Source organism: Folsomia candida, unplaced genomic scaffold, assembly GCF_002217175.1.
Source record: "Folsomia candida strain VU population unplaced genomic scaffold, ASM221717v1 Fcan01_Sc039, whole genome shotgun sequence".
In the NCBI taxonomy this organism is placed as follows: Eukaryota; Metazoa; Arthropoda; class Collembola; order Entomobryomorpha; family Isotomidae; genus Folsomia; species Folsomia candida.
Genome location: NW_019091231.1, coordinates 198,021 through 210,218, shown reverse-complemented (window position 1 = coordinate 210,218; position 12,198 = coordinate 198,021). Strand labels below are relative to the sequence as shown.

The 12,198-nt window shown below is 37.5% G+C and overlaps 2 protein-coding genes across 3 annotated transcripts; one reads left to right on the top strand and one right to left on the bottom strand.

The window, feature by feature from the left end:
- The first annotated feature begins 398 nt into the window (after positions 1–398).
- LOC110861239 (feruloyl esterase A) lies at positions 399–3,227 on the top strand. Its single transcript, XM_022110343.1, has 3 exons — positions 399–843; positions 1,818–2,044; positions 3,096–3,227. Exons 1-3 carry the CDS (start codon positions 399–401, stop codon positions 3,225–3,227), a joined length of 804 nt encoding a protein of 267 aa, XP_021966035.1.
- LOC110861238 (kelch-like protein 41a) lies at positions 2,711–11,707 on the bottom strand. 2 transcript variants are annotated; one of them, XM_022110341.2, is made up of 5 exons: positions 11,250–11,707; positions 10,184–10,309; positions 8,718–8,929; positions 6,530–6,655; positions 2,711–3,577 (listed from the first exon to the last, which is right to left on the bottom strand). In XM_022110341.2, exons 1-5 carry the CDS (start codon positions 11,418–11,420, stop codon positions 3,454–3,456), a joined length of 759 nt encoding a protein of 252 aa, XP_021966033.2. In that variant the 5' UTR covers positions 11,421–11,707; the 3' UTR covers positions 2,711–3,453. The 2 variants fall into 2 exon arrangements, with proteins under 2 accessions (XP_021966033.2, XP_035700489.1); XM_035844596.1 differs by lacking the exon at positions 2,711–3,577 and adding an exon at positions 5,135–5,643.
- Between the last annotated feature and the right edge of the window lie 491 nt (positions 11,708–12,198).

Genomic DNA, 12,198 nt, shown 5'->3' with positions numbered 1-12,198 from the left:
GATCCATACATGTAATTCTTCGCCCTCCAACGTTACAGTTGTTTAACAATTGAACAATTCCAACCTAGGCAGTTGCTGCTCGTCACGGGTAAAATCTTGTGCTTTATTCCCATTGTGCTCAGTTATTTGCATAAATGCATTGTCACGAAGTAGTTAAAAATTTGGAAATAAATTTAAAATTAGGAAAATATTTCCATTACTACTTGTCTCAGAAATTTACGAATAAAATTGGAATAAATTCCATCAAGTTGGGTGAAATGGATGCCTTTTTTGTCATCCATTGGGTTAAAATTTTCAAGCTTCACGCCGTCTTAATTTTTACCTTGTCCGTAATTTCCCACCCAAAGTTTTGTCAGTGTGACCAGGCCGCCAAGCTGACGCCCCACGAGATCGCCACGATGCCAATAACGATCGCTTCCTACGGTCCGGATGTCGCCCGAGCCAAGAAATACGTCTACTTGTCCGGGGCCGCGTACTGTTTCGACATTCCCGCCTGGACGTGTCCGTACTGTAAGAAAGCGCAAAGTTTTGGCGAGTTCCACTCGCAAATTGTCAACAAGGAGGCCAACACGCTGGCTTTTATCGCGGTTAACAAGGAACTCAAGGAGATCGTGGTTTCGTATCGTGGGACGCTAAATACGGCGAATCTGGTGGCTGATATCCACCCGTCCACCTTGAGCCTGGATACGGGTTCCAGTCCGCTCGAGCGGGGTAAGAGCAAAGGCCCCGAAACATGGATCCACACGGGCATGATTAACGCGACTAACTCACTCTATCCGGAAGTAGTGGACAAATTGGGCAAGCTGCTGAAAGAGAATGGCGATTTTGATGTGGTGGTGATAGGTAAGTGGGTTTTGTTGTGGTGTATTTTTTAGGGGTTGTTGGTACACGTTAGAACGCTGGTAAAAAGTTTACTTGTGGAATTTTGTCAGTTATTGGCATGATTACAGCAAAAAAATTACTACACTCTTAGAAAAATCAATAATCGTTGGTATTTATGTATACGTTACTCTACCGCGTGGTATTCATCCGGCATCGAATTAATACTACGTGGTAAAAAAATTAATACCAATTAGTATTAAAATTATTCCATGAGGTATAATTTCAATACCGGTTCTATACCAATATGGTTTTACCGATTAATACCAAGGCGGTAGAGTCACGTATCAATACCGTTAAGTTTTTTTCAATAACAAGTTTCTAAGAGTGTATGACGATCAGTTGTGACAGCCAACGTTTCACTTATTTAGGTAGAAACCTGATTGGACGGGATATGCTGGTCAAGCGGCTTTTGACCACAAGTTAAACTACTGTGAAAATTTAGGCTATTTGGATTTTAGAAATGTTACCCAGGTTTGGACAATTTTGACCAAAGGGGCTCCCAAATGACTTTAAATGTCAAAATTGAAACTCACAATGGAAGTCTCACAGCGTAAGCTCACAGATTTGGACCAAACTAGCGTCAATCGATCACAAATATAATTAGGATGGAATTTGCAAATGGAATTATCTGCAAATGCGCAGGTTTGGCGGAGATATTTGTATAAAAATCGGGAAAATGCGCAGCTACTTTAGAAAACGAAAAATTTGCCAGCCTTGGGGTGCGTTTTCTCATCTTTTTATGCAAATATCTTCGCTAAACTGGAGTATTGGCAGATAGTGTCATTTTCAAATTTCATGCTAATTATATTCCTGATCGATTGATGCTAGTTTGGTCCAAATCAGTTGGGAGACCTCCATTTTCAGTTCTCTACAATAATTTTCTGCTATGCTAAAGTGCAAATTATGAAGCCTTGAAAAAGTATTCTTCTCAACAGGCCACAGTCTCGGCGCAGCTTCAGCGATTTTAACCCTTTTCCTGCTAAAAGAAGAAATCCGACTCCCCGCAGATTTTCCGACACCGAAATCCTACGCCTATTTCGGCTACGGCACTCCCCGGTTGGGAAACCAGGCTTACGCGGACTACTGGAACGGTCAACCAATGCAAATTACCCGGGTCGTAAATAAGGCGGATTTTTGCGTATACGCCAAATGCTTTGGGTGGGTACGTCCACAACGGGAACGAATTATGGATCTCGCCTTCCGGGGAAGAAAAAGTGTGTTCCAAAAAGGTCTATGAGGATCCAACATGTGCCAACTCCATCGCCCCGTTGTCCAACGTGCATGACCATTTGCACTACTGGGATGTCCACTTTTTATCTTGCGCAGGAGCAGATCCGGTCTCCACGGCGAAGCAGTTCGTCATTAAATTGCCGGAATGAGATGTAGTTTGCAGATGTCATGTTTTTTGTACTTGTCAGAAAACAATTAAAAAATTTTGTGCAAGATTAAAAAGTTTTTAATTTTGTGGTATATAAGACAATTGGAGTTCTTATACGAAATTGGCATTTTCATGCGAGTTATCTTTAAGCTACATAATAAAGATTTTGATGGATTTTGATTTATTTCAAATCTTTGGTCAAATATAATTTTAAATTTCTCCCTTAAATATCTTGGTCATGGTCGAAATCGATATAATATTTAATTATAATAATTTTATAAGATTTATATTTTTTAAAGTAAGTATAAGTATAACTTATACTGAGCATAAGTACATATATTAAGACTCAACCAATATTATTGTAATATTACAATAATCTATGAATAACATATATAATTATAACGTTAATATATTATGAATACGAATTCTATATGAATATATGTACTGGGTGCCAGATTATTATAAATGTCAGTTTACAATGGAAAATTTTCCATTGTAACCTGACATTTAAACCACTCTGTATAGTTCATTTATTATTTTCGCATTTTTATTGTGAGTGCGCAAAAAGCAGTAGAGAACCCGTCTGTTGGGCGTAAAACTCCTGAAGTATTAATGGACTCAAGTGATCCACAAAGTTGTCTGCAAATCGTACTTTCACCGGTTTTAACGATCTCACCACCCGTCTGTAATACTTCCCTTGTCCAACCTTCCCACCACTCCACGAGGATGCCCACCATTTCCCAGTTGACACAGCAGTTGCGCAGCCGGGCTTAAAATTAGTAGCGTGAAAGTAACGCGGTCTGCGTAAATTGTGAAAAAACATGATTCCATTAAGGGCCTCACCCTCCCGAAGGAGCATCACGGTTTCGAAGCTACTCAGAATCTGGATAATGGGCACGATCAGAATTACACCGGGCAGCAGGCGCCACCTGGCAATGCTGCTAACAACTTTCTCCAAGACTTGTAATTCGCACCAACTAAGCAACGATTCGCCAAAACTGGTGAATTCTTTGTTAGACAAAGAGCTACATTCTGTGTACAAAATAAGAATCTAGGTTACCAGCGTGAACGAGGAGTACTGCACTGTGGCAACGACTATGGTCATAAATTCGAACAGGAATATGCACAAGTCGAACAGGATGTTTCTCCACGAGGGAAATGAGCATGTTAGGAAGGATCCGAGGAATGGGGTTTCACACGGGAAAAGTTATCCCGCCGTGGCCATCAAGAGGGGAACCTCTCACATGGAGGCCTCGACTAGGGTGAAGAATAGTTTGCATAAGGTGACCAATCTGGTTGGATGGTAGGTACTCGTTTCTGTAAAATAAAAAAAAACATTAAATGCCATATTTACATACATGTTCACAATCATTCATTTACATAATAATGAATAAATAAAGTATTCGTTCAATATTCAAAATTTGAATAAATATTTTATTCTGATTTTTGAATAAATGAATATTTAGTGAATATCTATTCAATTAGTGTGAATGAATAATGAATGAATAGTTTCTTTTATCATTCATTTTTAACGCAAGGTTTAATACATAGGGATAGTTGAGAAATGCATGTTAATACTGTGAATTTTGAATAAAATGAATAATGAAGGAATGGTGAATAACGAATAAATGTTGAATAATCAATGAATTTTTTTAGGTGGTTTTTTATTTTTTGAGTGGGTGTGGCGGGCGCAAAAGGGGCCATGGCATCAAACCACTTCAGGGTTTTGGTAGGCTCATGAGGAACGCCAACATATCCAAAAGGCATCAAGATCTGAAGATGACATGTAGACGGTCAGACCCTCAGGGTCTCTCGTCCTTGGTGCTACTGTCAGCTTAAGCTAGTTACATACGTTGGGTAAAGTAGAATGTCGGATTTATGATAAGCTCTGTTATCACGATATGCATTGATTTAAATTGTGAGGGATACATAACATGGCTCAGAATTATGTACACGTGGCGGATAATTACCTAAATGAGCATAGTTAGCATTTATTCATATACATAATTCTTGGAATTATTTTTTAAACCTGTTTTGGATAGTTAAAGTGTAATATGTGCTATGAGATTTTGGAGAGGTCCTCGTTGTACCATTGAAGGTCGAGTTAACACTCTAGGAAATTGTATTACCACGCGGTAAACATATATGTATGACTGTACCGTGCCGGTAGATACATACTGCTATTACTGTACAGTAACAACTCAATTGTGGCATAACACTAAATACTGCCTTGCCGAGGTGGTGGACGAATTGAGACTCTCAACTTAACCAGGATGGTAGTCTTTGCTACCACTTGGTGGAAGAAATGGTAATAAATAGAGCGTTACCATATTATCGCTGATAGTAATACCTTATCTTACCACACAGGTGGTAATACATCTGTAAGCGGTATTAAGAACTTATTACCGGATAATTTTAGAGTGGATGAAAAGGTCGACTCTACCGCTGTGTTTATGAATTTATATCACCAACTGGTTATAAATTTATGAAACTCTGGTGACAATTTAATACCAAGTCGGCGAAGCTTTATAATTCGTCGGTGACAATTGTAACCACTCGATAATAAAAATATGTATAACCACCGCGGTAGAGTCACATACATACGTTTACTTTTTGGTTATAATCGTAACAAAATTTCTAAGAGTGTAACGACACCCACATGGCAGATTGCATTATCTGACCCGTGGTTAGTACTTATCTAGATAATTAGTTACTTCCTGCTGATAAGAGATCTTCGTACATAATTTGAACGTGCATCGGTGAAGTCGATGAGAGGAAAATAATAATCATGTTAGCAACTATTTATCTTGTAAACCGTTGAATTTTAAATGAACGTTTTAACAACAATTTATTCACTACCATACAGATTAATTTTTTATTTCAATTGTAATTAAAAAAATGAGCTTCATGCAAAATTCGACACACTAAACAATTTCACACTAAACAACTCCAACTTTTCAATTAAACCGTAGCATAAGGCGAGCAGGTCGTTGCCCTCCCCGCGGCTGATTTTTATCCCTACTTCGACTTCGGATAAGGTGACGAATTCGCCATAATTTGCAACCTTCACATTATAATTTTCGCAAGGCTCGTACTCTCGAGATGCTTCGTTATTCCGCTTACGTCCAATTTCGCCAGAAAAACTTATCGTCACTTTATCCTCGACGTCAATTTCGATCGCCTCAGGTAAATAAATTCGCAGAAGGTCGGACGAGTCTTGGTCGTCGTCGTAGATGGTTGGATTTATATTTTTCCTAGCCGTAGTGACCTTGACATGTAACCGATCCCAATAATAAATCTGATTTTGTGGTCTTCCAAACATTTCAAAATTTGTTCTCCAAACATAAATCGATTTCAGGAGGACTTTTTGGGTGGTACAAATTCTAAATGGGTAAGATGTTTTTTTTAGTTTTGTTTTTATGTAAATTATGTATTTATTAAGGTGAGGACCAGGGCCCTTTGACTGTGCATGTGATAATTTCTAAATAGGGTCGTGTCAATTTAAAATTTCGCGAAATATTTTGTTATGAAATTTTAAAGTTTTGAGAATATGGATTTAGATATATTTATTTAGAAGATTTTTGAGGGGAGAGTTTCGTTGTTAAGAAAATCAAGCTAAACTATAGAATTTTACCCACCATCTATCTTAACGGTTAGTTAAAAAAATATCGACAAAGTTATGATTGGTATGAAAAACAGTACCTACAAATTATTCATGGCCATACTACATTTGATGGTGTTTTATGGAGTACTAGTGTAGAAGCCCGTCAATCGACGTGCAAAATAGGCCCGTCGATAAGCCCGTTAACCCAACATTAGTTAAGTTAGCCTCTCCTGTTCTCTCTGTAGAGTGGAGAGAGAAAAGTAGAGGCTAACTTTTAAACTAACAATGGAGGTCTCCCAACAGATTTGGACCAAAGTAGTGTCAATCAATCACAAATATAATTAGCGTCAAATTTGCAAATGGAACTATCTGCCAATGCTCAGGTTTTGCAAAGATATTTGCATCCAAAGCAGGAAAAATGGGTGGCAAATTTCGTTTTTAGCTTACTTCCTGATAAGCGAGCTCTGGGGTAAGGGACCAGAAACTCAACTCAGAAGTGGGGTTAAGGTCGCTTAGCTGATGTCGGAACAAAATTTTCATAATTTTTGCCATGCCATCGATAAGCGAAAAATAAAGCGAAATTCGAAGCCACGATTTTTTCGTGTGTCTGAGGAGGGCCATTATTTATGCAAATTAAGTAATTATGTAATTATGCTCATTCTCACCGATACACTGCTTCAAACACCTCTATTTCGTTCCCGACTTGGAGTGAATCCTGTTGAATAACTTCGATTAAACAGTCCAGTCGAAGCGTGGTAAAGTGATCAGATTTCAAAATTTTTCTTGCATTCCTGTCCGATAAAATTACCAAGTATGAAAATAATTTTTTAGAAAAATATGTACAGGGTGGTTTATGTATGTAAATGTCAGGTTACCATGGAAAGTTTTTCAACGGGGAAAATTCATAAATTTCCATTTGTTACGGATGTGGGGGTGAGATTTTTATTAATTTTGATCAAAATTTATGGAAAATTGGTGGCAAAATTCTGAAAATATTGAATTTAAGAGGCAAAATTTCGGTAACAAATGCAAATTTTTCGAATTGAAAAATTTGCCGTTGTAACCTGACATTTAAACCACCCTGTATTTAACACTTTGATTCGTAAGGAGGGCAAATATCGTTTTAAAAGAAATTGTTTAATTTCCCACGAAGACTAAATATTTATAAAGTCGTCGTGAAAAATTGTGATTGTGGTGGAGACAATTGTGGTTTCTGAAAGATTGGAAATACGTACGTACATAAATTCTTTCTCAATCTTGAGGAATTTTTCCTATACCTTTGTTAATGTTAATTTTGACATTTTCCTGCCAAAGAGTTGGGTATTTCTGAATATAACGCAACGTTAAATTTGGGATTTTTTCGAGTTTTACTAAAACTACTTGTTCCGCATCATGACCAAAACATACGTACATACTCATAGCGTTTCCGGATTAATGCATTTTTTTGTAGTCAGTGGCGGTGGAAGTTGTGGGGAAATTAGCATTATATAGAAAGAGGGGGGACATGGAAAAGTACAATTTTTCTGATTTCTTGCGGGACTACGCCCTTCTGTTTTCCTGCCTCTGCCGCCACTGTCTATAAATAGTTAATTATACTCCTTAAGAGGCTACATACATAATTTATCAGATCAGAGCTTACACATCGTCGGACTAATTCTAAAACCACGAAGTTCACAACAAAAAACCAGGAAAATAACCTAACTCCAATTCCAAAATAACGTGCAGTTAATTATTTATGCAAGATCATACTATGTATAAACTTAAATATGAACACTAACTGCATATTATTTTGGAATTGCAGTTAGGTTATTTTCCTTGTTTTTCGTTGTGCACTTACATACGTGGTTTTAGAATTAAACAACGAGTTCACTTACGTGGTTTTAAAATTAGTCCGACGACATGCCTGTTCACTTTCATTCATGTGACTAACAAGGGACACTCACGACCTGTCGTTTGAGTCCAGGGTACCCACCATGTTTTTTACAATCTCCTAGGACCCCAGATGAAGGATTTATTCATATTTCCGTGTAAAACTCATATTTGGCGCCATGGCGTGGCGCCAAATCCGCCAAATTTGTATGTTTTTATTTTTGAAACCGCCATAACTTTTGAAATCCTGGACGGATTTTCAAAATTTTTGGCAAAAATCGTGACAAGGACTTCAACTTTCGTGTGCAATGAGATTTTTTCCAAAATTATCACTTTTAACTTTTCGCAAAATCTCGTAATTTTCTTATAAATGGGGGTTCGTCGAAAAAATACTAAAAATATTTCAAAAATTATAAATTTTTTATTTTAATTTTTTTCTCAAAAATTTCGACCTTTGTGATCATTTTAAGCATAAAATTTTGAAAGACCGACATAAACTGCAAAAGTTATGGGGGTTTGAAACTGGTCGAAAATGCAAATTTTGAAGTTTGGCGCCACGGCATGGCGCCAAATATGAGTCTTACACGGAAATATGAATGAATCCTTCATCTGGGATCCTAGTAGATTCTAAAAAACATAGTGGGTACCCTGGACTCAAACGACAGGTCGTGAGTGTCCCTTGTAAGCATGATACATAGACAATGATAATGAATGGAAATGAAGTTCGCGTGATTCGAATAAAAATGAGTGAAAGATTCAGTCATTTCATATGATTTACTGGAATGAAAGGATTTCTCACTCCTTGTATTTTTAACCATATGCTTTATACATGTGGCGAAGTAAAAAAAAAACGAAGTCAAATGACGTGAAATGAAATGTATGAAAGGAAATGAAAGGAGTGTGAATGAAAATCGTCCGTCAGAAAGCGGCATGACTGAAGTTTGAATGAAAAAGTTTTTTTTGAACAGGTACATATTTTCTTACTTGCAAATGAATTTGAGCGTGGACTGGATAAAGTCCCCGTGAGCGTATTCCATCCCACATTCAAACAAAGAAAGCACATTTTCTAAAGTCAAATCCCCCTCCAAAACAGTGGCGCAGTGGTCTCGCAAATCCTGGACTTGATATTTGTTTGCGAGCTGCATTAGGTGAAGGGCATCCGCCATTTCCACGTCAGTCTCTCCGGTGTACAAATACTGGAAGTGATACATAATTATGTATGTAGAGGAGAAATAATTAATTAATTATAAATAAATACACTTTAGATGATTATTTAAGTATTTATATAACTTGGAGACAAATCGTACCCCGCTGGACGTAATATGCACTCTATTTTTGAGTAGTAGTGTAGTGATTATCTATGTATGTATGTCTCCAACCGGGTACGAAATGGAGGTGACGTCGTTACTAAAAAATGAACATAATCCAACGAGAATCTTTTATATACGAGCTGGAGAAATTTACGGGCTGGAGATAATCACGGGCTGGAGATAATCACGGGCTGGAGATAATCACGGGCTGGAGTTAGTGGGCTGAATCTCGCAGGCTGGGGTTAATCACGGGCTGGAAATGGTGGGGTGGAAATGGTGGGCTGGAGTTTTCCGCTCTCTCGTATACTTTTTGATTTAAATGAGGCCAAACTAAGTGTTTTCCCGTCCCAAAGAGATATTTGGGATTTATATCACTAAATATGTCCGTCTGTCTGTCCCCCAAAGAGACATTTGCTCTACAATAAGTAGCGTCAGCTACTTATTGTCATCACTATGTCCGTCTGTCTGTCTGTCCGTCCGTCCGTAAACAGGATACCTTTAGAATGCTTCAACATAGTCAAAAGCGGTTTTCGCCATTGTGCTTCTAATTTTTATTTCTGGCTCGAGTTCGAAAATGGGGTCAATCTGACCACACCCCACAGCTCCGGGGGTGTGGTCTAAATTAAATTCAACTTGAATTTTCATGTGGGGTGTTATTTTAAAGGAAATTTCATCACGAATTCAATGGCGTTAAAATTTTTGACCTCGTGACCTTGAAGACGAGGTCAAAGGTAAAAAATACATATATAATTGTCATATGAGGTGGCATATTGAAGGATATTTGACCGCGATCTCAAGGATGTTAATATATTTGACGTTATAGTGAGGACGAGGTCAAGGGTCAAAAATACTTAATTTTTTTCAGATATGGTGTCATTTTAAAGGACATTTGAATCATTCTGACGCTATTTTTTATATTGGTTTGTTAGTGTTTACTTGAGCACAAAATTGCTTAAACGGAAATAATGATTTTTTAAAATAACTCTGATATGTACATCCGTTTTTGACTTATTTACGGTTGGTAAGAATAATCGCATAACCCAGAAATACAGAACCTCCAGGGGGGCCGACTTGTCCCCCAACCTCCGCCGTCCTTGAGAGTGCACACTTTTTACTTTCTCAGCAATTAAAGTTTCTTACCTTGAGTAGCATCCTGAAAATTCGAATATCCACGTCGTCTTTAATAATTAGATCCGCCCCGGTTTTCTTGAGCATTTCGTTCAGCACTGGTGACCCGGTGAGGAGAAATATTCGGTGGACGGGAATCTATAAATTTTTAAATGAAACAAAACGTAAGCACAGTTAAGGTGGCATTGTATGCCCCAGTATGCGGGTTTTTAATTTGAATAATTGTGTCTCATCTTTCCCTTCTTCCATATATTCAAATGGCCATTTTGAAACTTATTCATCTCTCTGGGTTTTTTACAATATGAAGATTTTAATGCACCTAAAAATCGATAATTTTTAAGTTTACAAAGTTACGGCTCTAGAATTTTGATTTTTTTCTTCCATGAGGAAATAAATACAAAATAAACAAAAAATAATCAGTAAAAACTAAATATTTTCTGATAGAAGAAAAAAATCTAAATTCTAGAGCCGTAACTTTGTAAACCTAAAAATTATCGATTTTTATGTGCATTAAAATCTTCATATTGTAAAAACCCCACTGAGGTGAATAGATTTCAAAATCGCCATTTGAATATATGGAAGAAGGGAAAGTTGAGACACAGCAATTCAAACTCAAACCCCGCATACAAGTGCACGTCGTTACTAAATAAATTTATATGGTAACCATCGGGTGAAAATCGTATATCGAATTCCAAATTCGACACACGATTCGTCGTACGACATACGTGTCAAACTTGGAATTTGACACGTACATATGTCGTTCGACGAATCGTATGTCGAATTTCACATAATTCTACACACGTGGCCGGAACAATGTTTTCTGCAGAAAATATATGCATAAAACATCTGACGGGTATATTCTGCAGAAAGGTTTAGCATAATTCTGCACATTTTATGCACAACTTGTGCAAAAATTTGAAATTGTTTCTGTATAGATTCTATACTATAGAATCAAGCCAATTCTGTGCATAAAACCCGGCCAAATTTCTGCATAAATCCATTAAATTTTTCACCCGGGTAAATAATACATACATATGTACATAAATAATTATCAAGTTAGATTTATCAGGATAAATACCTTTAACCCTTCACTTCCCAGATGGAGAATCAAATCACTTTGATATCCCGTGAGAAAAAGGTTCAATACTCGATCGTAGTGACTTCCCTTCCAGTCTGGTTTTGACGTCATTTCGGAAACCGAACTTTCCCTATTTTCAGATTTTTCCATCCTTCCCGACATATCACTCATATTCCACCCTTATCTTTTTAAATAATGTATTTAAAACTCCTGCTTTTTATATAACTCTAAAACTGAGAATTGATAGGGAAAAACTCAAAATTTATTTTATAATCTAAATATGACCACCAAAATATGAATATTCCACCCTCAAAATAACCTGGTGTCAATCCAGTGCGGTGTTGTCACATATAGACACCACGCGGTGTTAATGGGGGGAATTTACACCGCGCGGTGCTAATATATGTGACAACACCGCACTGGATTGACACCAGGTTAGTTTGAGTGCACTATTTCTAAACGAGTGTGTCCGTTGCAGTGAGAAATGAAAAAAGCCAGACCTCCCATTTTATACGAGGATAATACAGAAGTCTTCGTGTACACTCTTAGAAATGGGGTTACGATTATACCCAAAATATAGACGTGTATGACTCCTAGTGTTTCGGGTGCAAGTAACCACCTGCAAGAAATAACTGCAAGAAATTGGTTTCTTGCAGCTATTTTTACCCGCAAGAAATGCAAAGTGCAAGAAACTCCTTCCCGTCGCCATAGTTCTGACGGCGCGTCGGTAGATGGCGCTGTGTTTCTTGCACTTTCTTGCATTTCTTGCACCTTGAATTTCTTGCTTTGCAGTGCAAAAAATGAGAAAAACCCGCAAGAAACGAAACACTGATGACTCCACCGCCGTTGTTATGAATTTATCACCAACTGGTCATAAATTTATTAAACTCTGGTGACAATTTAGTACCAAGTTAGTGAAACTTTATAATTAGTGGGTGACAATTGTAAC